The 26,940-nt window shown below is 37.1% G+C and overlaps 1 protein-coding gene across 1 annotated transcript in view; it reads left to right on the top strand.

The window, feature by feature from the left end:
- Positions 1-23,314, top strand: part of LOC149808299 (DDB1- and CUL4-associated factor 15-like) — an 84,508-nt gene extending 61,194 nt beyond the window's left edge. Inside the window, exons 10-13 of the mRNA XM_089975761.1 lie at positions 6,161-6,219; positions 11,091-11,151; positions 12,674-12,786; positions 22,412-23,314. Coding sequence (XP_089831887.1) covers positions 6,161-6,219; positions 11,091-11,151; positions 12,674-12,786; positions 22,412-22,467 — 289 coding nt within the window. The 3' untranslated portion in view covers positions 22,468-23,314. The remainder of the gene's footprint in view (positions 1-6,160; positions 6,220-11,090; positions 11,152-12,673; positions 12,787-22,411) is intronic.
- The last annotated feature ends 3,626 nt before the right edge of the window (positions 23,315-26,940 follow it).

The raw sequence follows: 26,940 nt of genomic DNA, 5'->3' as shown, positions 1-26,940 counted from the left end.
GCAGTCAACAAAGATAAAGAAATCTGATCATCTGTCTGATAAGATCAGGGATCTGAGTAAGCAAAATGGTTTCTTTTCCAGAAGCTAGTTTACAGTATTGTTCTTGACACACTAGTAATGCATGCACTCGGAGACCTATAGAATTGAGCTACTGTTCGTGTACATAGTATTGAGCTACTGTCCTTGTATATAGTATTGATCTACTGTCCTTGTATATAGTATTGAGCTACTGTCCTTGTATATAGTATTGAGCTACTGTCCTTGTATATAGTATTGAGCTACTGTCCTTGTATATAGTATTGAGCTACTGTCCTTGTATATAGTATTGAGCTACTGACCTTGTATATAGTATTGAGCTGCTGACCTTGTATATAGTATTGAGCTACTGACCTTGTATATAGTATTGAGCTACTGTCTTTGTATGTAGTATTGAGCTACTGTCCTTGTATATAGTATTGAGCTACTGTCCTTGTATATAGTATTGAGCTACTGACCTTGTATATAGTATTGAGCTACTGTCCTTGTATATAGTATTGAGCTACTGTCCTTGTATATAGTATTGAGCTACTGTCCTTGTATATAGTATTGAGCTACTGACCTTGTATATAGTATTGAGCTACTGTCCTTGTATATAGTATTGAGCTACTGTCCTTGTATATAGTATTGAGCTACTGACCTTGTATATAGTATTGAGCTACTGTCCTTGTATATAGTATTGAGCTACTGATCTGGTATATAGTATTGAGCTACTGACCTGGTATATAGTATTGAGCTACTGACCTTGTATATAGTATTGAGCTACTGACCTGGTATATAGTATTGAGCTACTGATCTGGTATATAGTATTGAGCTACTGACCTTGTATATAGTATTGAGCTACTGACCTTGTATATAGTATTGAGCTACTGTCCTTGTATATAGTATTGAGCTACTGTCCTTGTATATAGTATTGAGCTACTGTCCTTGTATATAGTATTGAGCTACTGTCCTTGTATATAGTATTGAGCTACTGTCCTTGTATATAGTATTGAGCTACTGACCTTGTATATAGTGTTGAGCTACTGTCCTTGTATATAGTATTGAGCTACTGTCCTTGTATATAGTATTGAGCTACTGATCTGGTATATAGTATTGAGCTACTGACCTGGTATATAGTATTGAGCTACTGACCTGGTATATAGTATTGAGCTACTGACCTGGTATATAGTATTGAGCTACTGACCTTGTATATAGTATTGAGCTACTGACCTTGTATATAGTATTGAGCTACTGACCTTGTATATAACAATTGTGGCAGTTAACATTACAATCCCAGTGTTTCATTAGGTGAATTGGAAAGTTTCCATGCTACCAACAAACTATGCAAAATATGGTGCTTCACTTGGACCCATATTGCCAAGGTCATGAACAGGGCCAGTCACCATTCAGCGGCAGACACCATGACTAAGCAAATTTGGATCTGGTGAGATGAGACACCTGTGTCTGCTCATCTTCTCTGAGGCCATGTTATTCCATGGTTATGCCAATACTTTCAGTGGCAGAATAAAAAAGGTACAGAAGCAAGAGTTACAAAAACTGCCACTTGACCTTGCCCTGATGCCCCGACTGGTTTTTGAAATCAAATCAGACCAGTTGCAACAGAGAGACTATCATTGGCCAGTAGAGAGGAGCAACAGTTTGACCTCAGTCAACTTTCAGGTAGCAACAGGCCCCTCATTTCCATAGGCAGTTTAATAAAGGGTATGGGATACAATTCAATTATGGATATATGATGCAATATTGCAGACCTGCCAGCTCTTAGGATTCTGTCATAAGTTTTACAAAAATTACCCTTAAATTATGGACTTCAGGCATGTAAGCAAAAACTACAGAAAAATGATCATTGCCAGAAAATAAGAAAATTCTTTCATGTTTTTTTTGGATCCGTGTTTCATCTTAGAATTAATGAAATTAGTCAGGGAACCAGACTAACTTGACAGCAGCACCCCAGATACTTTAAACTGCACCTATTTGTTCATGCAAAGCATCTGCATCATCAAACTGTTGATGATAGAATTTTTAATAGTGGCATCCAGAAAGCGATGCATGTTTAAGACGAAGGGAAAATAAGCTTCTAGAAAAGTGTTAATAATCAACACAGAAGAATAAAAAGGAGTATTCAGATTCTTGCGAATAAAAGCTGGAAAAGACACAATTACATTTATTGGACATCACGTACCAACTTGAGTATGTCTCATGATGGGAGATATGATTGCTGACATTATGTGAAATGGAAAATAATTTCCAGGACACATGGTACTAATTGTGTGGGAAAATGGGAACCAGCCTGGAAATGGGTGAACATAAAATAGAGTATATATGGCTTTAGCTGGCCAGGATTGTTTAATAATGTACATTATGTTTTAGGTTAAAGAACCTTTTGAGAGCTTATCCTAGTTATAAGTGAAAATAGAGACAATATTTTATTGATGGAATTTCAGTCCTTTAACATTCTTGAGTTCGGAACACTCATTACTAAAATTAGCACCTGACTCATTGGTGCAGAATTAAAAGCACATGTTTCAAACACATGCAGGTCCAGAAAATGCTGTCACTCATGTCCTTTCCTCTACATAGAAGCTGACATCCAGACATCCAGATCTCATCTATACTGATAAATGTCGGTTTGATCATGAGCACTCAGAAATTTTAAGTTATTGAATTTTTAATATCATGGTGTTTGCATAGGTTTACTATGGGAACTGAATTAGTACCATGAATCCTCCAAGAATCATGTCAAGTTGAGAGATAGCAACAAGCCACTGAGCTGCATAGGGTTTAGAATAAAGTTTGTACAACTGTACTAGTTGTAAATAAAGTCTATGCATACTTTACAAACTTTTCAGTTGAACAAAATGTTTACAGTTGATGCATCAAACTTTTAATTATGTTTTCCAGCTTTAAAGTAGCATTTATTGTTATATTGTTATATCTTACTGAAAACTGGTCAGTCTTACAGAGAAAAAAATCAACTGCCTTACTGAGATGGACTCATCAGGGTTGGCAGGTCTGATATTGCTTGATTTGATCCCCTACCAATGATCTTTGCTGGCTTGCCACTCTGACTATGTACAGGCAGCCCACCTAATTGGCACCAGACTTCTTCATTTGTAGAAGTCTTCAAATGACCAGTTTCCAAAAAATTCATTTGCAATCCAACTTATTTCGGATGGGCTTCAAATTTTGTTCATGCATCCCCCTCCTCTTCATCTTCCTTTTCCAATATGGACATGCCATTAGATCTGGAGCAGACAGAAATTTTGCAGGAGGTATTGTCATTTCTAAGCAGATAGATAGTGTAGAGATATATTGTCATTTCTAAGCAGATAGATAGTGTAGAGATATATTGTCATTTCTAAGCAGATAGATAGTGTAGAGATATATTGTCATTTCTCAGCAGATAGATAGTGTAGAGAGATATTGTCATTACTCAATAGATGGGCAGTGTAGAGGGATATTGTCAGTACTCAGTAGATGGGCAGTGTTGAGAGATATTGTCATTACTCAGTAGATGGGCAGTGTAGAGGGATATTGTCAGTACTCAGTAGATGGGCAGTGTTGAGAGATATTGTCATTACTCAGTAGATGGGCAGTGTAGAGATATATTGTCATTACTCAGTAGATGGGCAATGTCGAGAGATATTGTCATTACTCAGTAGATGGGCAGTGTAGAGATATATTGTCATTACTCAGTAGACGGGCAGTGTTGAGAGATATTGTCATTACTCAGTAGATGGGTGGTGTAGAGATATATTGTCATTACTCAGTAGATGGGCAGTGTTGAGATATATTGTCATTACTCAGTAGATGGGCAGTGTAGAGATATACTGTTATTACTCAGTAGATGGGCAGTGTTGAGAGATATTGTCATTACTCAGTAGATGGGCAGTGTAGAGATATATTGTCATTACTCAATAGATGGGCAGTGTTGAGAGATATTGTTATTACTCAGTAGATGGGCGGTATAGAGATATATTGTCATTACTCAGTAACTGGGCAGTGTTGAGAGATATTGTCATTACTCAATAGAGGGCAGTGAAGAGAGATAACAAGCTGAGCTCATTGGTTTTTTCTCCAGGCATTTTCTCATTTAGCCAAAAAGTTAACTGAAAACTCAGGCTCGTCATAGAACACTGCCAGATGAACGAGGACATTCATCAAAGTTCAGAGTGAAAACTGCATGGGCAGTCATGCTTCCTGTAATTAAGGTGGATTAATTTGCAATCAGTTTAGATCTAACTGACACATATTTTTATGTCTGTATCTTCCCAGCTTCATGCAGGTTTCTTCAATTTGGCTTCCAAGGAACAATATACTGATTTCTTGCACTCCTATTCATTCTCAACTTCAGATCATGGACATTCACAAAGATCATCCTCTACTTTCATCACTCTCTTCAAGTATATCATGTCATCGGTGGATTTTATTTTTCTTGGCTGCCTTTACATGCACCCTTTTCAGGTGGCCCTGCTGGCCCAGTCACACCCTTTTCAGGTGGCCCTGCTGGCCCAGTCACACCCTTTTCAGGTGGTCCTGCTGGCCCAGTCACACCCTTTTCAGGTGGCCTTGCTGGCCCAGTCACACCCTTTTTAGGTGGCCCTGCTGGCCCAGTCACACCCTTTTTTCTGGTTGACTCAATCAGCAAGTTATGACTTTGACTGAAATTGTAACATTTCTGTGTCAGTGGTGCAACAAACAATAGCACACACCAGAAATTCCTGAGAAATTCCCAGCTGGAAGTTACTTTCTGTACATACATCAGTTACTGCCTTTGGTGAGACCATCTGTTACACTGTTTCACCACAGTGACTGATAAGTTGGGGCCAGAAGAGTTGTCTCATATCACCTGTTACACTGTTTCACCACAGTGATTGATAATTTGGGGCCAGAAGAGTTGTCTCATATCACCTGTTACACTGTTTCACCACAGTGATTGATAAGTTGGGGCCAGAAGAGTTGTCTCGTATCACCTGTTACATTGTTTCACTACAGTGATTGATAAGTTGGGTCCAGAAGACTTGTCTCATATCACCTATTACACTGTTTCACCACAGTGATTGATAAGCTGGACATGATTACTGATTTTCAGTGAAAATGAGGAACATCTGTGGTTAAAGTATGTTTATTTAGATTTGGCATGTGCACATGTTTACCATAGCTTATAGCAGTTTAGGACTAGATGGTCTGAAGTTGTGTGAGTAGTTGTTGTTGTTGTAGGGTTTAATGCCATTTTTCAGCACACGATAGGCTATACATGGCAGCCAGTATTAATGGTGGAGGAAGAACCTGGGAAAACCCTGGAAAGAACCACTGACCCACGAGAAGTTACTGGCAAGCTTTCTCACATACCCACATTGGCTGAATCCGAGACTCGAAACCACGCAGACAGAGGTGAGATGGCAGTGATCGGTAACGGAGAGCGCTTTGGACCACTTGGCCACTCGGGGCCCCCAGGTTGTGTGAGTAAAATGTATATGGGGAGGAAAAGTACAGAAATATTGCATGTACACCAACCTGCAACTATTTTGTTTCAAGCGCATTCCTTTAAACTCAATTCCATTACACCTAAATTATGACTAGCTTGGCAAATATTCAGATCATGAGTGTAAATCCTTTAAATGACCTGTATATATGTGGAGAGCGCCCTTAAACAACATAAGGAATGTTCACAATGGAAAAATTAAACTTCTCAGCATAACAAAGATTTGTTTTAATAGCAGTAATACGTTACCAGTCACTATTTCCTTGCTTGCCTTTTCTAGGACATAATTACTGTCATCCACATTACTAAAAGCTGTCTTCCCATAGATAGAACATTGTAGAAAGTTTAGAACAGAAAGGGAGGATGGAATGTTCTAATGAGGTCAGTGGTTATTCTGTCCTAGAAAAGGCAAGCAAGACAGTAGAGACTGTTAATTATTACATTATTAAAATTAGTTTTACCACACCACCCACCAACTTTATGTTGTAGAGATTTGACATGTCAGGCATGTTTTAGTGCACTTTAACACCAGATAAATTATCAGTTGTGATTTTTAGAGATTACTCTTTAAGGAGCCATGTGTGTTTGATATTGCTACAGCATATGAATGCACTTACACTTTTAAATTTTATCTTACAGCAGGCTTTTGGTTAAGTTGTACCAGACAAGTTTCACTTTTGAATGGAATATTGGAACAGGTAAGTCTCAGAAGCAAGTTTACAGCTAGCTAATAAACTTGATGAGTTAAGTTGAAAATAAAACCCTTTGTGATTGAAACATTTTGACCAGAGTTCTGTACAAAGTAGAGCGTTTGTTCATCCTTGCAAGGTGTGTTTTATGACAGGAGAACATATTTTGAATCCCTGCTCTGTAGTTTCCTTTTTGTGGGTACATTTCAGGATCCGTTTAAAATACTTCTGTACAGACATTGTGATAGTCCAGTATGATAACTAGGCATTGTCTAACCATTATTAACAACAGATGAGGTTTGGTGAGCTGAGCCTTTGTCAGCTTATTGTTATAACACACTTGATTTGTACCTCATCGGTCTGCATTCAGTTACAATATCAGCACAAGAAAGTTTACCTGATGCTTATCCAGAGTTGTTTTTTTCTTCAGGTTTTCTGTTTCCTTCAGCTCCTGCACATCCTAGTATTAACAAGAGCCCATCAGAAAACTTGATATACCACAGAAGTTATTAAACACAAACCCTTCAGAAACTTCATATACCATAGCTGTTAGAACACATCTCTTCAGAAACTTGATATACTGTAAAGTTGGTAGAATGCCAGGCCTTAAGAAACTTCATATACTATAGTTGCTTGAACACTTGATAGCCAGGGATGTTAGATATGATTTTCAGAAACTTTATATACCATGGAAGTTGATAGAACACCAGTCCTTTAGAAACTTAGTATACCACAGTACTTTTACTAATTGTACAATTGAAATAATATAGTTCAGTTTTTACATTTCATTTATTCATGTAGAGCATGAGATTGCGAGATCTGTATTGAAATATAAGTGATTGACACATTGTATGATATCATGTTAATTGTGCTGCAAATCCGAAACCTTGACTAGGCTTTGCTCCCATTGCCTTCATATATTATATTCTGTAAAATGATTAAAGTGCCATTAAAACTAACAACAAATAAAATGAATACACTTTTTTAGGGGCCTACTGGTTGATGTTGGTGCAGTCCTAGTGTAATCACATTTTCCAAACCTGAACTTATTGATTTTTATTTGTATCTAGTCACTTTCATGATTATATGGATACATACATTCATACACTGATTATAATAGCTAGCAGGCAGGGATGAGTTTAGACTACATTTTGTCTTCTCTCTCACCTCCACAAATCATTAAGAATCATGACACATAATATTTACGTTTATTTGACCTTTGATTTCCTCCCAGGAACCCCCAGAAGAGGTATCAAAAAGTTAAATACCTCTTAAAGCTAGTTACCATTTGTGCAACTTACCTCCCAAGTTTGATAATTTCTATCTAGCAGTGTAGAAAAAGAAAGGAGTCATGGATAGATTGATGAGAGTCTGGAGGCTGACTGTGTTTTTAACTCAAATGGCCATAATGCCAAGGGAGATAATGTCATGGCCCAGTGTCTGTCATGTGTTGTCCATCCCGTCATGTGTTGTTGATCTATTAACAATTGCTTGTTACCATTCCGGTGTCCATATTTCTGATTCAATTTTGGAGTCTCCAGTGGACTAAATAATGAGTGAGATCCATGCAAATTAATAAGATGAGCTTGCATCTCATTGGTTGAGCTTTGTTTCTCCTCTGGAAGGCATATTTCATGATATGAGTTTGATCATTCTTTAAATGTTGGTTTAGATCATCAAGACCTTTGACAGGCTTGTTAATGAGCGAGAGCTATGAAAACCAATAATGTAATCTTGAATTTGATTGCTGCTGAGTTTGTTACCATTCTGGAAGCCATATTTTTGATAGATTTTAATGAAATTTTGATGATATGCTTCGATCATCAAGGTCATGAACTGTTTCAGCAATGCGAGAGATTGATGTATATTAATGAGGTGATCTTGGATCTTACCACTCTTCAAGTCATATTACTTTAATTTGGTGATGTGTTTATTAGCATCTAGGTCATAGATCCAATCAATTGGGTTTCTTACCACCCTTCAAGTCATAATAGTTTAATTTTGTGATATGTTGTATTTATTAGCATTTAGGTCACGGATCCAATCAGTTGGGTTTCTTACCACCCTTCAAGTCATAGTAATTTAATTTTGTGATATGTTGTATTTATTAGCATCTAGATCATGGATCCACTCAATTGGGTTTCTTACCACTCTTCAAGTCATATTAATTTAATTTTGTGATATGTTGTATTTATTAGCATCTAGATCATGGATCTAATCAGTTGGGTTTCTCACCACTCTTCAAGTCATATTAATTTAATTTTTGATATGTTGTATTTATTAGCATCTAGATCATGGATCTATTCAATTGTTGTTTTTTTTAAAAACTTTTCAAGTCTCATTAATTTAACTTTGTGATATGTTGTGTTTATTAGCACTAGATCATGGATCTAATCAGTTGGGGTTTCTTACCAGTCTTCAAGTCTCATTAATTTAACCTTGTGATATCTTGTGTTAGCATCTAGATCATGGATCAAATCAATTAGGTTTCTTACCAATCTTCAAGTCATAGTAATTTAATTTTGTGATATGTTGTGTTTATTAACACTAGATCATGGATCCACTCAATTGGGTTTCTCACCACTCTTCAAGTCTCATTAATTTAATTTTGTGATGTGTTGTGTTTATTAGCACCTAGATCATGGATCTAATCAGTTTGTTTTCTTGCCACTCTTCAAGTCATATTAAATTAATTTTGTGATATGTTGTGTTTATTAGCATCTAGATCATGGATCCAGTCAATTGGGTTTCTTATCACTATTCAAGTCATTAATTTAATTTTGTGATGTGTTTATTAGCATCTACATCATGGATCTAATCAGTTTGTTTTCTTACCACTCTTCAAGTCTCATTAATTTAATTTTGTGATGTGTTGTGTTTATTAGCATCTAGATCATGGATGAGTACAAATAATGAGCAAGAGACCGTATATATTAATTAGGCCTTCATCTTGAGAATAAATTTGTATCAGTCTAATGTAAAATAGTTCAAATCAACAGGATACACTTTTTGGGAGTTACTTCCAAATTAAGACTTTACCTTGGATATATTGCACTCTTGAAGTGGAAACATTTTGTATTGTCACTTGTTTGCCATACTATTACACACAATCAGTTAAATCCCCCTATTACTACTACACACAATCAGTTAAATCCCCCTATTACTACAACACACAATCAGTTAAATCCCCTATTACTAATCAAGTTACCCTATTTAAATAATAACATTATTATTATTATTATTATTATTATTATTATTATTATTATTATTATTGGTTTTGTAGCACAAAATATTTACCAGTAGTTGTTGGTAACCATTTGTCTTTAAATTTGGAAGTTCTGAATAAAACACTGTATTGTCTTGAGAACAAAATAACACTGAGCCCTCACTCCTGGTGTAGTGCTTCGGTACCATATGTACTTGATATAAGAAACAATTTATTTTATAGTTTGATTGAATGTAAATAAAATAATTACTAGTGGTAAATTCTTCTATGTTAATCAAGTTTGCTTAGTGTTATATATATATTTAATTTGTATCGTTTGTTTGCTTTTCTCAATTATTCTGTATTTTGTAACTGTAACTGACCTTTGTCCAAAATCAGGTTATGGGTCTACCTGAATAGTCACATTTATTTTTTAAGGAACATAATACTGTACATAGCTAATATTTCTCTATGATTATAGATTAAATATTCAGATCATCATTAACAGAAGTAAACATGTTTCTTTGAATATGAGTCTAGGACATTTGTTTTTCACTTGGAAAATTCTAGTATTGTTGGCAATTTAGAATGATTTAGACTGGAGATTGGCCTACATGCTAGTTCTATTATTGTGTCTTAACTTTTTTTAGTAATGTTGTTTACTTCAAAATTGCTAACTCTTACCTTAACATCTGAAGTGGAATGAGTCTTTTGTTATGTATAGTTTTTATTTTGGGTGGATTTATTTATTTGATTATTCACTTGAATTACAAAGTGCTCATTAATACTTCCTGGACTAAGTTATTATTTTGGAACTATTGTGAATTCATTCAAGGACCTTTTGGATTATATTATTGTGCTGCATTAAGACTTAACACATTGCCACATTCCAGGACATTGGCACATTAGCACAGTATAAACTACAGGCACACTAGCACATTCATTATTGGAATTTAGTTGAAACACCACTAGAATTCATTGGAACTCTATACATTTGGACTTGTGTGATAGAACGTTTACAACTATTTTGGGATTTAATTCACAATACTGTAAGCTCTTTTTAAAATTACCACTGTATTCTGGGGAAATAAATTATTTGTTGAATTTTACAAAACTTGTTGATTTTCACTCTTTTCTGTTAATTAGTTTAAGACCATAGAGTCATAAAATTAGCACTTTATTATCTCATTATTATGACCATTAATTGGGCTTACAGCTGCTGCCTTGCATAAATGCATACACTTATTGTCAGGCAGCTGGGATTACAGCTGTTTGGCATGAGGGCTGTTCTAGTAAATATACCTGGGATCCAGCAGAGGGATTTTAATGTGAAGTAGTCACCCATAGATACAGTTTAGAATTTTGTATCATTTTCTTGTGAACTCCTTGAGTAATTAGAGTGCCCATGGGCGCATATATATATATATATATATATATATATATATATATATATATATATATATATATATATATTAATGGAGCAGTCCCAAGTGATGGCAAAGTGTTATGCAACATAGATTAGCTTGTGTTTAGTGAAATTAGGAAAGATTTTCCAATGCGGATGAGGGTGGGCAGAGTTTAGTGAAATTAGGAAAGATTTTCTGATGTGAATGATGGTGGGCAGAGTTCAAGCTACAATTGAAAAGTAAGATGGTACTTATTTTTTTTATTTCAGATGACTATGAGACCCTCCATATTGATAGCCTTATTGAAATAGATGAACGAGATGCCAGAAAGTAAGCATTTTGCTTGAAACTGTATAAATTGTTTGTTGCCATTGTTTAAAAATATGTCCAAATGGTATGTACTGTAGACTCGGGATCAAAGTCCAACTCTTGCTATTGCTGTTGTGTTCATAACTAAGTACTTAACCCAGTTTTTTCCTGTCATCACAGCTATAAATGTTTTGACATCAGTTGGTGGAGTCAACACACTTACGACTGGCATTAGATTTATGGAGTGTCATACTCTTTCTTTCATTTATCACTATTTGTACCATGTTTTTAGTGCTTACCATATATTAGTTTGCTAATATAGTTCTCTCTGTACATCTGTATCCCTTTATGAAAGAAAAATATCTATCACGCCTCACCTGGAAATATCTGTTCGTTTCTTAAGGTGGGTCTATAATTGAACTGCATTGTTACCAATCCATTGTGTAGTTTCTCTGAATCAAATGAAACAGCCTACAACTATTTCTCTTAATTTAAATTATACAATAATCCTTGAATCCACCTGATAAATGACATACACAAACTTCCATTTTATATTGATCTCTACATGGTTTCAGTTGGTGACAGTACTATTAACGGCACAAGTTATGCTCAAGCTTTTAAGCAAGTTCACCTTTATCTCAAATGTATTGCCTGCTTTTGAGCCTTTAGACCTAGCAATAGAGTTCAAGAATGTTCATTCCAAATGTTTTTTATTCTTCTGTAATATCATCCTCAGATATTACGTGAAACCCAACTAGAATTGATTCCTCTGAAGACTGATGTTAAGATATGAATGAATAATTCTTAAGTATACAACATTTATATAAGAAGATAAGACACAGTAACAGGACCAGGATGAGGGACATTTTCCCATCAAATTAGTAAATAAATTGTTTCCAGAACATTCTTAATTTCTAGAAAATAATAGACCTTGAACTCAGCATCTATAAACATGTTTACTTCCATGTAATAATGATCTTAAAATATAATCTCAAATCATAGGCAGAAATTAGCTATGTAATATGTTGTTCACAAAAAAAGATACATTAGTCAGATAGGCCCAACTCATACTCTCAGTTCTGGACAATGTTTGATCACACAATACAAATTAAGTGTCTTTGTGTATGTGTGTGTGTGTGAGATTTTGATTTTTAAAATAGCTTTAACATTTTTTCAGTCATATCGCTGTGATTTCTACAATGTGACAGTATTTGTTTGGCATAAAATAACATTGCACTAAGTTCATAATGTAAATTTTTCTTAACAAAATAAGTTTGATAATTGAACTACAGTTTGACTTTCTGATTATTTAATAGGTTATGTTCTTAATGTTGTTGAGGAGGCCTTTTTCAAATGGCGATTATTTATGCATCCGTGTGGTTATCCATATTTCTAATACTATATACCTGTCTACATGCTAGATTGAGGTTGTTATTAATGTTACATTTTGGTACTTTCTTGTTAAATAAAAGAAACAGGTATTCTATTATTGTTATACTATATTTTTCATTACCATTGTTAATACAAGAACTCTCTCGTTCAGGAAAGACTGGAAGCCAGGGTTTAAGGAGTGCACAATACTTCGACGTCAAACATGTGTGCCACAGTCTGTGTTCAAAACAGTCCATGTGCTTTCAAATGAATCAGTATTCAAGGGTAAGAGCTAATTGTTTTACATTACGGTCATATTTTTGGGGTCCTATGATAATCATCTGTCCATCTTTCTGCCTGTTTGCACTTCTTCTAACCAGCTTAGTTCTGCAACCCATGCACACAACTGGATGCCATGTGGTATATAATTTACTTATTTTATGTAGATATGCCTTTCAAATGCTTTTTCTTTTCACATCTGGTTTTGATCGAGTTATTGCCCTTTTCCCACTAATATTGCCAATAGAACAGATCTTGTAACAAGTCTAGATCAGGAATCTTTCCTCATATTCTGATGTATTTTGTTATGAGTCCATGCTCTTAAAATAAGTAACAGGAAAGAGTGAAAGGCAACAGGCTATGTAAAATTCATCAAATAATTTATTTCCCAAGAATAGAAAGTGAAAATGAAAAATATTAACTTACAGACACAAGTGGCAGCCTAAATTGTGTTATTGTACCAACATTTTTTTGTTGAAACACAGTAATATAATTCTAGATTTGAATTCATTGTAAATCCCAGTGAATTTCTCTGTTCAAGAATATTATTATTTATAGGAGCACTCTGTATTTCCCGAGATAATAATCACTGGATTCAATAATTGGAAGAAATAAATTCCAGCCCAAATTGAATTCTGGACACAACAGTAATACACAGTTGATTTTGCTAGATCTTAAAGCATGAATGAATAATCTTTCCAGTAACAGGATTATATAATCTTTAGCTTTGCAATGTCAGATAGTGCATTTTTTATCTCCTGAAAATCTTAAGTTCCATCCATACAGGAATTCATGAATTACAAGGTAATATGGTCCTTAATACAGATTGTTATGATTAGAGTTGATATTTGATAAATATTTATTTGAATTTTTTATGCAGTATGGACTTATTTTGACCTCATGTTTCAGGATGGTATCATTGATATGTGTTGTTTTATGATTTAGACATGTACTACATAGATATTGACTCTGATCTTTACAACAGTTGATTTGTGGCAGTCGATACTTCCTCTACTGTTGATTCTTGTTATTACAGTGAAACAATGATGACAAAATGTAGCTCATGTAGGCAGTTTAAATAAGTGAGGACACACATCTAACATGCCATGTACTAAATGCACTTTTGCTTGTTGTTGTTGTTGTTGTTGTAGGGTGTAACGCCATTTTTCAGCACACGATAGGCTATACATAGCGGCCAATATTAATGGTGGAGGAAGAACCCGTGAAAACCCCAGAAAGAACCACTGACCCACGAGAAGCAACTGGCAAGCTTTCTCACATACCCAAATTAGCTGAATCCGAGACTCGAAACGGTGCAGACAGAGGTGAGATGGCAGTGATCCGTAATGGAGAATGCTTTAGACCGCTCGGCCACTCAGGGCCCCTCTTCTGCTTGTATCATATGTAGTCACTGGTCTGTGATGTCCAGAAAGAGCATCAAAAATAAGAAAAGATCTGTTAAGTCTCTTTCAGACAGATGTGATGTGTTGAGTCTTCATTCTAAGGTGGATGCCATATTGATGCAGTAGTTAGCATAGTGGTGGATGACATGTTGGTCCTTCCCCCACCCCAAATCAAACGTTCATGCATGATGTCAACAGCAACTATCACATCTGCAGAAGTAGAGACTCAAGGGGCAGTGGACGTACTGGCCCCGAGTTCATATCAGACACTACTAGAGTTACAGATATGTTGATTAGTACAAGAACTGATGATGACACATTTAGTGATTTCAGGGCCATTTATGCCCATACATTTAACACAGTCTCTTGATAACTTGGACCTTATGGAGTAGTATACCCCCATTTCAAGGCATAAACCCCACCCACCCCTAGTCCAAGCATTGGCTTTCAGGTCTGTAAATCTGGATGCACAGGACATTTTCCCCAAGCTTGATGATACATGTTAGATTCCTGTTTTTTAACCATATGAAGCTGATCTGGCTGCCAACCAACCAGTCCAGCTGTCCATACAATGAGTGTAACTCCATCTCTTTGATCAACTGTACCACTTATTGGCTGGTAATGCCATTGGGATACAGCACTTGTAGCAATGCCGCATCTATGCTACCAGGGACATTTCATACAAACATGGATCAGGTTCAGGAAAACCACTCATCCTCTTGTCCTTACTGAGTAAAAATGGCAGGGCTGAGTAAAAATTTACTATGTACTTGTTGCTTGGCTGAGTTGATGCATATTGGCATCTTGAGAATAGATCTCAAGTGCATTTTCTACCCCTAGTAAACATTTAAGTTCCACACCACTTAAGAACATAAATTATAAATGCCTGCTTGTTGCAAAGGAAATGACAATGTTTTCTTAGTTACCTGAAGTAAACTTGATAGAGTAAATATTATGAACTTATTATGTTGCAGTCTCACAGCAAGCCCTTGAACTTGAGATGGTTGGAATTCCTATTTCAAATGCATGTTACTGACATTTTCTTGTGAATAGAAATTACATACTTAAATATATATCTGTGGACATCTTTCTTTTGGCATGAAAACATATTGATGGTAATACTAATAATTAAGTTTAGTCTTGAAAATATGTGGTGATCTGCAGTAAGTGTGACAATGTCTGACCAAAAAAAACCCACAGAATGTTAACATTTTCTGTCTATTAACTTTTCCCATATCTAACTCATAAAGGTTTGTGATAGCTCCTTGAGAAAGAAACTTGTGACACCTAGGTTCCTGAAAGGTTTCAGTGTAAATGTGATCAACACTATGAAATAAATGGCATTGTATGCGACTGCAGTTTGTTGTATTACATTAGTTGTTATATGTTTTTATAAGGAGCCATGTATTAGAGTTTTTTAATGGTTTTGACCCAATTTAGTATTAAGCTTGCATGTTGTTAATTGATAAGCAGTATAGTGGAGAACTGTGTTGAGTATAATGAGGACATTGACAAGTAACTCTTGCAACTCACTTGTCCCAGGAACAAGTACTCACTTGTTCCAGGGACAAGTGCTTGGGAGAATGTTTCCTGAGCCCTGTTGATGTATGCCATGATGAGGATAACTTGTACAGAATACCACCAATGCCTTGCATAGATGCCACAATGGAATGAACTGAATTTGGTTGTAAGGCAGCTGTACAGGAAATCTGCAGGGTACGTTTGAATGTCCACCACTGCCAAAAGTGAGTCAGGCCTACAGAATAAATGCATAAGCTGCAGTCATTGAAAAAATAAGAAATTTCCAATTATTTGTCAGAAAAAAAAGAATGGGTATTCCAAGTTGTTTTGGAGGGACTAGGGATTTCATTTATCCATTCTCATCCATTGTAATTTTCTTCTTTCATATTGGATGTTCTGCTAGATTTAGAGAAAACCCAAATTGTGCAGAAGGAGAATGAGGCCTTTATTTAACAAGCAGGCAGTGAAGATTGTTGAGAGGAAAAAATTGTACAGGGTTTTATTCCAGTTTCTTTCTGTGTCAAAGGCCAACTTAAAACTTGGACCAATCATTGGCCTCAATAAATATGTGATGCCTAAGCTCAAGATGGAAATGGCTCATTCAGTCAGACTTCCATAAATGTGGTGCATATGCAGTTGGTCTGACTGATACCTATTCATCCAACTTCATGTAAATTTGCTTGGTCTAGGTCTGACTGATACATGTTCCTATTCATCCAGCTTCATGTAAATTTACTTGGTCTAGGTCTGACTGATACCTATTCATCCAGCTTCATGTAAATTTGCTAGGTCTAGGTTTGACTGATACCTATTCATCCAGCTTCATGTAAATTTGCTAGGTCTAGGTTTGACTGATACCTATTCATCCAGCTTCATTTAAATTTGTTTGGTCTAGGTCTGAAAGATAATGTTCTTATTCATCCAGCTTCATGTAAATATGGTTGGTCTAGGTCTGACTGATACATGTACCTATTCATCCAGCTTCATGTAAATATGCTTGGTCTAGATCTGACTGATACATGTTCCTATTCATCCAGCTTCAAGTAAATTTACTTGGTCTAGGTCTGACTGATACCTATTCATCCAGCTTCATGTAAATTTGCTAGGTCTAGGTTTGACTGATACCTATCCATCCAGCTTCATGTAAATTTGCTAGGTCTAGGTTTGACTGATACCTATTCATCCAGCTTCATTTAAATTTGTTTGGTCTAGGTCTGAAAGATAATGTTCTTATTCATCCAGCTTCATGTAAATATGGTTGGTCTAGGTCTGACTGATACATGTACCTATTCATCCAGCTTCATGTAAATTTGCTTGGTCTAGGTCTGACTGATACCTATTCATCCAGCTTCATGTAAATTTGCTTGGTCTAGGTCTGACTGATACCTATTCATCCAGCTTCATGTAAATTTGCTAGGTCTAGGTTTGACTGATACCTATTCATCCAGCTTCATGTAAATTTGCTAGGTCTAGGTTTGACTGATACCTATTCATCCAGTTTCATTTAAATTTGTTTGGTCTAGGTCTGAAGGATAATGTTCTTATTCAACCAGCTTCATGTAAATATGCTTGGTCTAGGTCTGACTGATACATGTACCTATTCATCCAGTTTCATGTAAATATGCTTGGTCTAGGTCTGACTGATACATGTTCCTATTCATCCAGCTTCATGTAAATTTGCTTGGTCCAGGTCTGACTGATACCTATTCATCCAGCTTCATGTAAATTTGCTTGGTCTAGGTCTGACTGATACCTATTCATCCAGCTTCATGTAAATTTGCTAGGTCTAGGTTTGACTGATACCTATTCATCCAGCTTCATGTAAATTTGCTAGGTCTAGGTTTGACTGATACTTGTTCATCCAGCTTCATTTAAATTTGTTTGGTCTAGGTCTGAAAGTTAATGTTCTTATTCATCCAGCTTCATGTAAATATGCTTGGTCTAGGGCTGACTGATACATGTACCTATTCATCCAGCTTCATGTAAATATGCTTGGTCTAGGTCTGACTGATTCATGTACCTATTCATCCAGCTTCATGTGAATTTGCTTGGTCTAGGTCTGACTGTTACATGTACCTATTCATCCAGCTTCATGTGAATTTGCTTGGTCTAGGTCTGACTGATACATGTACCTATTCATCCAGCTTCATGTAAATTTGCTTGCTCTAGGTCTGACTGATACATGTACCTTTTCATCCAGCTTCATGTAAATTTGCTTGGTCTAGGTCTGACTGATACATGTACCTATTCATCCAGCTTCATGTGAATTTGCTTGGTCTAGGTCTGACTGATACCTATTTATCCATCTTCATGTAAATTTGCTTGGTCAAGATCTGATACCTATTCATCCAGCTTCATGTAAATTTGCATGGTCTAGGTCTGACTGATACCTATTCATCCAGCTTCATGTACATTTGCTTGGTCAAGATCTGACCTACCTATTGATCCAGCTTCATTTAAATTTGCTTGGTCTAAGTCTGACCAATACCTATGCATCCAGGTTCATGTAAATATGCTTGGTCTAGGTCTGACTGATACATGTACCTATTCATCCAGCTTCATGTAAATTTGCTTGGTCTAGGTCTGACTGATACATGTTCCTATTCATCCAGCTTCATGTAAATTTGCTTGGTCTAGGTTTGACTGATACATGTACCTATTCATCCAGCTTCATGTAAATTTGCTTGGTCTGTCTACCTAGAAATCATTTATAAGTTTTGTGCACTCCCCTTTGGTCTCAACATTAGCCCTTTGGCCTTGATGAAAAATATAAAATACATTGTCATGCTGTACTGGTCAACTTAATCAACTTAAAGAGACTCCAAAAACATACAGAAGGTTCTACTATGTTGAAGGGCTGGAACTTTCTCTTGCCCCTTCTAGCTAAAGTAGGTTTTGAAGGAAAGCAAGAAAAACCAGATCATGAACATTCACTGTTTTTTGTCCATGGAGTTTATTACCAGTTTACCATTACATACATGTGTTATAGAGTTGGTAGAGTTGATTTCCATCAGGAATTGGATTACAGTGCGAGTCTTTGCAGTTCCTTGGCTTGCTCAGTGCAGTAGTTTGACTGACTGCTCAAGCACCCCTTGCAGATGGTCCTGCTGTCTTTGGATGTCCATTTTCCGATCACATCAATCACAGTGTCAAGATCACAAGCAAAAAAGTATTTGCACATTGTTGGATTTGAATCTTGATTGTTTGTATGCCATATTTACATCTTGAACATGAAAGTGTCTTTGAGTTGTTCCAAAATTTCTTGGTCCTAATGTTATCAATATCTATTGACAGGCAGTGAAAAATTATTTATCGTATTTCACTCAAGTGAATTATCTAGATTATTTCTCAGAAAATCCATTAATTCAAAGCCATACATGCACACACACATCGCTCAGATTATGAACATTTAAGAGTATTTTTCCACCATATATAAGGTCATTGTGACTTTTTATTAAAAGGGGTAAATGTCTTTGAAAATTCTATTCATTCATATTTGTTGGTAAATATTGGCTCTACTGTAAATGTGCATGTGTGTGTGTGTGTGTGTGTGTGTGCGTGCATGCACATGCATGTGTGTGTGTGTGTTTTGGATTTTTAATGTAGCTTTAACAATTTTTCAGTCATACTGCTAAAATGTCTGCAGTGTGGCAGTTTATAGTGATGTCTAGCACTGGGGCATCATGCCACAGACGTGAAGCAAGGCAGCAACTAGTACCATTTTTAGAAGTTTTTGGTATGACTTGGCCAGGGTTCGAATCCAGAACCTCTAATAAACTAGTAACAAATGTGGAAGAATCTTGAAAAGTACTACACTACCATATTTAAATAAGTCACCATGTCGTATGTTTTTCTCAAGTATAGCAGTGCAGAGAGTACTTGTTTCACTGTGGCATCCATGTTATATTTGTACATATTAGGAGTCACTTAAAATAGTTGACCTGCACCACCCTCTGACAGTGCACGACTTACCTGGGCAAATTTATTCTGGATTTAAAAACACAACTTATCCTCCAAATCGGAATCCTGTTCCAACTACTATGTGGCTTTCAGCTGCAAAACTGTCTTTCATTTGCTTAAAATGCATCCACTTTTTTTGGGACACCACTCATACTATTTTCTTCTATTTTCTTTTTAAGTTCTTAATTTGTACATGTATACAGTGACTTGACTTTGCCATTTTAATGTGACCATGATGTAAATTTGACTTGACTGTGCCATTTTAATTTGACCATAATCTAATTTGACTTGACCGTGTCATTTTAATGTGACCATGATCTAAATTTGACTTGACGTAGCCATTTTAAGGTGACCATGATCTAGATTTGACTTGACGTAGCCATTTTAAGGTGACCATGATCTAAATATCTCCTGAAAACATTGTCAAATACCATTAAGGAATTTCAGTTCACTTTCAACTTCGGAAGAAAATTTGTTGGTTATTGTGCATTCTTTTTTTAGTCATATGAAATTTTTCTTCTGTGATTACTGCCTTTTTTTAGCCATGTGAAAATGTCTTATGCAGTTACCTTTGTTATAGTCACACCACACAGAATGCTAAAATCACTCAACCCCATGGAGAACTACACTAAACAAAATTTGAGCAATTTCATACATAAGGCAGTGACAGTTGCATTGCAGATATTACCTTGATGAAGAAGAAAATTGGCACTGAAGGAAATAATTTCCCATAAAATTACTCACATGCACTTGCAAGTCAGAACTTTGTGTTCTGCACTAGAATTGTCTCCTTATGCATACAACAGAAAGTTATTTGTAACATGACAGGAGATAACATGTTATGTATATTTAATCATTAAAACAACTGACATAGAAAAACTGACCAGAATATGATTACCCCTACAGAGTAACATTAATGGCATGAAACTTCCCATACTTGTGACTGGCAAGACTGCATATAACCTATTCTGAACACAGGGTTATTTAATATATAAGGCTTGACATTTACAACATAGATGTTACTTTTATGAAGAGGAATGTCTCCCATGAATGGATGAATTACTCAGAAAACAGCTTGCTTTGAACTTTTCCATGCACAATGAAACATAAAAAAAGAAGAAAAAACAGCTAGTTGAAAAAATGGCTTGCCACTCGTGCACATTATAGGTTATAACTATATCTATAACCCAATTATTACAAAATGTCATTGCACTTGTTATGTTCCCTTGCGCATATAACATCATCTTGTGCATATAACATTCCTTATGCATATAACATCCCTCCATTTGTGCTTATAAATTCAAATCATATATACTTGACATGACAGTAAATAAGGGGCCATCCATTTAGTACGTATGCAAAAATCTGGCAAAGCTTGACCCCTCTCTCTCCCCCCCCCCATACACATGCATACTTTTTTTACACCCACCCACCCCACCTTGCGTATGTACACTTGATGCACGACCCCATTATATAGAACGGCATATATTTAATTCATGTAGAAGTGATCAAGGATTAATAATATTAACGTGTTTAATAAAACAGATAATCCGCTGACGTTGAATGTATGGCTCTCATCAAAGAAATAAGCTGCGTAACTTTAAAAAGTTTGTATATTGTCCACTAAAATTCCAACGCCGACTGAACCCAGTTGAACAGGTTACGTATTAGACAAATTATTATCAAGGTCCCCCCGTTTCCTATGCGTATGTACATTATCAGTAGACCCCCCCATACGCAAGCCTATGCATTTGAGTTACCCCCCCCCCCAATGCATATGTACTAAATGGACGGCCCCTTACAAGGTATGAAAATGGAGAATCAGTATGAATGTTTCTTCAGTAAAATATTTGACTTTTGGCTAGTCATATATGAAACTGTTTGGTGCTAACTTAGTGTTTATGCCATGATTACTCCTTCAGTTTTATTGTTTACAAGCAAAAGAGCTGACAGAAATACACATGTTAGTAATGGCAGACATCCCAGTCTCTGCTGTAATAGTATTAGGATCACTGACACTCGAAAATGAAGAAATTAGTAGTGTACCATGAACATGATGCCAAAATCATTGGGAAAGTTTGTCTGGAGTCACATTATCTGCTGAAAATGAATACATGCAACATAACTCCATTCTTCAGTTTATACAAAGTAAAGTAGGGAAGGACATAAATCCATTATATGCTTCCATTGTTAGAAATAATAAGTGGTGGAAATTGTTGATGGATTCCATTCAGTTGATACGTTGTAAAGTAAAACATGTCTTTAAGGACACTTCTTGAAGTTGACAACAAACTTTCATTCTTGATTGACAAATGTACATGTACAGAAAAGGGTTTATCACATTTTTTTTTATGAGCATGTGTTCTTGATTTTGATGTGTATGCAAAGGCAGGATTTCCATTTGTACAGGTGTTTTTTGGTTTGATGTGTCTGCTAAGGCAGGATTTTCATTAGTGCAGGTCTTCCTTATTTTGATGTGTTTAGTGAGGCAGGATTTTTCATTTATACCTGTGTTCTTTATCTAGATGTTTGCTAAGGTACAATTTTCCATTTGTACAGGTGTTTTTTATTTAGATGTGTCAGCTAAGGCAGGAATTTTCATTTGTACAGGTGTTCTTTATTTACATGTGTCTGCTAAGGCAGAATTTACTGTAGATCTGCATGAGTATAGCTACAAATATTTTGAATATTATTTCTAATGATATTTTCCTTTCATATTATTCTCCTTTTGTTTTTACATATTTCAGGACGATCACTTCAGACTTTGCTTTCCGTTCAGCATTACACGGCTATATTGTTATAGTCATGAGGGCTTAGTTTGGGGGTCAAAGGTTGTGAGTCCAGGTGCACAGAGGCAAAATGGATGCATGAAGATGAGAAGATATCAATCCAGATTTGTTCATTAATTGGAATGGATTTGACAAAGGGATACAAAGGATATTTTTCACACTGCTCAGTTTTCATTTAAAGATGTGAATTAAACAGAATAAGAACAGGAAAAAAAGAAATACAGGAACTGTGTAGTTTTGATCATAGACTGTTGAAATTATGATGCCTTTTTTTATAAGGTGAACAAAATGAATTTTGACTTGAAAGTTCTTTTTTTTAAAAACATTACAATTATTTGTATTCAAATAAGCCCAATTTAATAATGACTGTCTTATCTGTGATGTACCAGCCATACTTGCTTGTAAGTTTTTTGTCCAACTATAAACAACATAGACCCTGATCAGCCATCACATATTGCACCAGCAAATCATGATCTGTATTGGTGTTCCACTGTTTTCTCCTTACCAACTGCACAGACCCAGATCTGTCGAGACATACTGCAATGGTAGATCTGGATGTGTGCATTTTGCAGTTGCATGTATGTATGTAACTATTTTAACATAAGTAATACAGCTTAGACATGCTATGGCTTAGACAGAAGTAATATGACTATTACAGGTCTCTAGAAAAGCCACATATATATATATTTTACACAACCAATGTTATTAAAAATGTTTAAATAATTTGATAAGTACATTTAAAGCATGCCAGATAGTTTAAACATTTTGACAGTGCATTTCTTCTACTATAAGTATAGTAAATGTTTTCTCCTTCAGTCACATTACATTAGGAATATTAGCCTGCTTCCTTGTGAATACAGCCCTACTAAATGACAGAAATTTGTTTGTCCATGTATAGATCAACAGACAAAGGACAATAACTCCTGCCCGTTACCTCCCCTGATACCACTAAGTGCCGCCAGTTTTTAGCTTTGCTGTTGTACAGACTACACATCATACATTTATCCTCTGACAGTCCAGTTGTTTTTGTGTTCTGATGGGCCCATCCAACGTTCATATTTGATTTATTGTGCAGATTTATCAATCTACTGCAGCTTGTATGCTTTATTTTACAATTTCTGCCAAATTTTGAGTGATGGTTTGTTTTTCTCTTCTTGTGTCATTTCAGAGACTGTTTACTATATATTGGGGGTGGGGGTGGTATTCCCCAATTTAATCAGCCCACGAGGCACAACAACCAACCCCTGCACACCCACTTCAGGCCTGTAAGTCCAGATGCATGGGGTCCATGCCAGATCTTTTGGATCCAACTCTTAATAATGCCATACCATTACAGACTGTCAAGCAGTCACTGGCCATCCCATCATTGCCAACTTTCCAGCCAACACCAACAGTCCAGCTGATACAGCCAGTGCAGCCATCCCAGTATGGGGACCGTTTCTTTGAAATGGTACAGCCAGATTGTATGGGGGTCTTAATGATAGGTCCATCCATCTAGCCATGCCGTCAGCATCTTATCATTACTATACTGGAGATTTCAATGAGAAATCTGTCTGTTCAATCATGCATTTGGTGCGGCTGGTACTGGTGATTGCCGGACTATTTGTATACTGTTTGTATACTGCAGGCATCCATGCAGATTACACACCATTCACACCTAATCCATTGGATCTAATGCATATTATAACCACACTGTTGCCAGCCATCCAGCCATTCTAACATGGGGTCCAGCCAACTATGATTTATGGGGATCTTAGTGAAAGATCTGTCCGTCCAACTTACTGGCAGTGACATGCCCTTTTTATGTCAGAAATTTCGGTTAGAAATCTGTCTGTCCAGCCAGGCCTTTGGAGTGGCAGATACTGGTGATAGCCAGACCATCTTCTATAGTGCCAGTTGCAGGCTGACCATTTGCTGGGTAAACCAGACGGTATTGCCAGTAATGCTGGACTTCCGATTGTTCGCTGCTTGTCCACAAGGGAGAGCTAGTGAAGTTTTACTTAGGATGGAATTGAGTCTTCATACCACCTGTTATGTCTTCTCTAGTGCTGCAAGTAGACCCATTAAGGCCTCATCTCATAATGCATGCCGTGGAACTCCTTCAAATCCACCAATGGAATGGGCTGAAGTTAGCTTTCAAGCTGCCATTGAGGAAACATTCTTACTTAGAAAGCTTCCACCCATACTGCTGCTCTAAAGAATCAATAGATCTTATTGAGAAGGAGGAACCTTACGGCGACAGACACCTTCAGAACCGATCTCCTGACAAGAATGTAGTAGTGGTTCATAAGTACGCCAATCTGTTTTTTAGGGTGGACAAATCTGCTTCATGCTTATCAGAGCTGGTTAGGAATATTGTTGTAGACACCCAGAAACAACCATGGTTGGGAGGTGATGGCCAGGATTTCTAGGGTCCTTAACCAAAGCTGCTCACCATACCATGGCCAACTCTATGCCAGGCTTGGCCAATCTGTTCTTAATACAGTGTGTCACATGGGTGATTCATGTCACACCCATGTTATCATACCCTCCCTTTCCGGATGACCCTGTTTGGGTCACCATTCCTTTGGCAGAAGAATAGAGAAAGATCAAAGGGAGGCAGCTCAGAAACTTCCCCTCCACCTCACTGCTCAGCATTTTGAACCACTCAGTCCCCATCAGTATGAAGGGATGTTAAGCGGCCTCAAAACTGGGGTACTCCCTAGTCACACGTGTGCCAACATTGATCCCTAGGATGCAGTTGTACATTGGTGGTATGAAACTGATTTTTGAGCACAATGGACCTCCCTATTCCCTCAGAAAGGAGGAGCTGATCCAGGTCATTTGGAGGGGCTTTGGGTCAACATTCCCCCTCTCCCCTCTTCATGAATGTTGTATTCATATCATCAGATCAGGAGATGGATGCCTTTTTACAAGAGAAGATACGGTTGAGATAAAAGGAGGAAAAAAAAGCACAGGAGCTTGTGCAATGGCCACAATCCTCAGTGTTTTACTCAAGGCTATTTCCTTTTCAGAATGCAAACAGCAGGTTGAGACCCACCATGAACTGGAGTTAACTCACCCAAGTCAGGATGGAGACAGTGAGGTCAATCCGCCTCTCCATCAGACGGGGCAAGTATGCCATCAGTCTCAATCTAACTGATGCATGATTTCACATCTCTAGTCACCCCATCTCTCACAAGCTTTTCCATTTCGCTTACCAACACAATGTTTATCAATTCACTGTTCTTCCCTTTGGCCTCAACATCATCCCCTTGGCTTTCACTCACACTATGGATTGTGTTGTCTCCCAGTTCAGCCAACGTCATTTACATCAATGGCAGCGTACCTGGGTGGCATCTTACAGAAATACATGGTAAATTCTATCCTACTCCAAGGCCTTTTAACGAACTGGGAAAGTCTGACCTCCTCCATCCCAGAACATCATCCAATCTGGGTATGGAGTTCTTAACCAACCGGAATCTAGCGAACCACTTGTGTTTGCATTACCAGAATCATTGAACGATCAAGTCTGTTTCCAACAAGACTTGGATTTCTGAGGGTGAGTTCTTGCAACTCCTTGGTTTATTGTATGGAAGTGGACTTGATCCTACTTGGTCATCGCTTTCTGCGAACCTTGCCAGCTCATTGGCATCCCGTTTTATGTCCTTTTAATCAAACAGTCATGATCATGCCCAAGATTTGATCATTCCCTTGTTAGTTGGGCAGTCCAGGTCGGCTGCCCATTGGGATCCTGCTGGAGATCCCCCAGGCAGAAATAAAGTAGGTGCAGTTGCCAGTGCGCACAGTGAGGGTGCCCACCTGTTGCTTCACTACTGTCACCGACACATGGGAGCCAAGGGAACAGCCTCTATACATTAACATCCTAGAAGTGAAGGATGTTATCAATACCTATCATATCCGAAAAGATCACCTCAGAGTTGAAAATGGTCCTCATTCGGTCCGACAACTCTGATGGTGAACTATCTCCTCAAACAGGGACCTGTGTGTTCTGATTTGGCAGTTTCTAAGTTGGTGCTACAGTCTCAATATTAAAATACAAATCAATCCAGAGGTGGTCACATCCTTCACATGGAATGGTCCCTCCATCAGTTGGTCTTCACTTGGATTCACGCATTTCAGGGGCATCTAGTGATGCCTCTTGGCAACAAGGTGGAATCACAAGCTACCCTCCTTTGTCACTCCAGTTCCAGAACCCAAATCTTGGGATGTGGATGCACTGTCAGCCATTTGGTAGGGGTCATGGGCTGTTGCCTTCCCTCCCTCAGTGTTGATACTAAAAATAAGCCCGAGTTATAGATTCAGAATGGCCAGGTGATTCTGATAGCCCCTCTCCAATGGGGACCAGCCCTGGGTCACCGATCTACTTGTTCAAGCGATAGTACATCCAGGAAGATTCTGGTCAACCTGAATCTACTCCAGCACCCACTGTCATGTGTAGTCCTTCCCTGCCCAGACTGCTCTCTTATTCTCAAATACTTCAAGCC

Source organism: Sinohyriopsis cumingii, chromosome 1, assembly GCF_028554795.1.
Source record: "Sinohyriopsis cumingii isolate HCF-2022 chromosome 1, ASM2855479v2, whole genome shotgun sequence".
Taxonomy (NCBI): domain Eukaryota; kingdom Metazoa; phylum Mollusca; class Bivalvia; order Unionida; family Unionidae; genus Sinohyriopsis; species Sinohyriopsis cumingii.
This window is presented reverse-complemented; position numbering and strand designations above follow the sequence as displayed.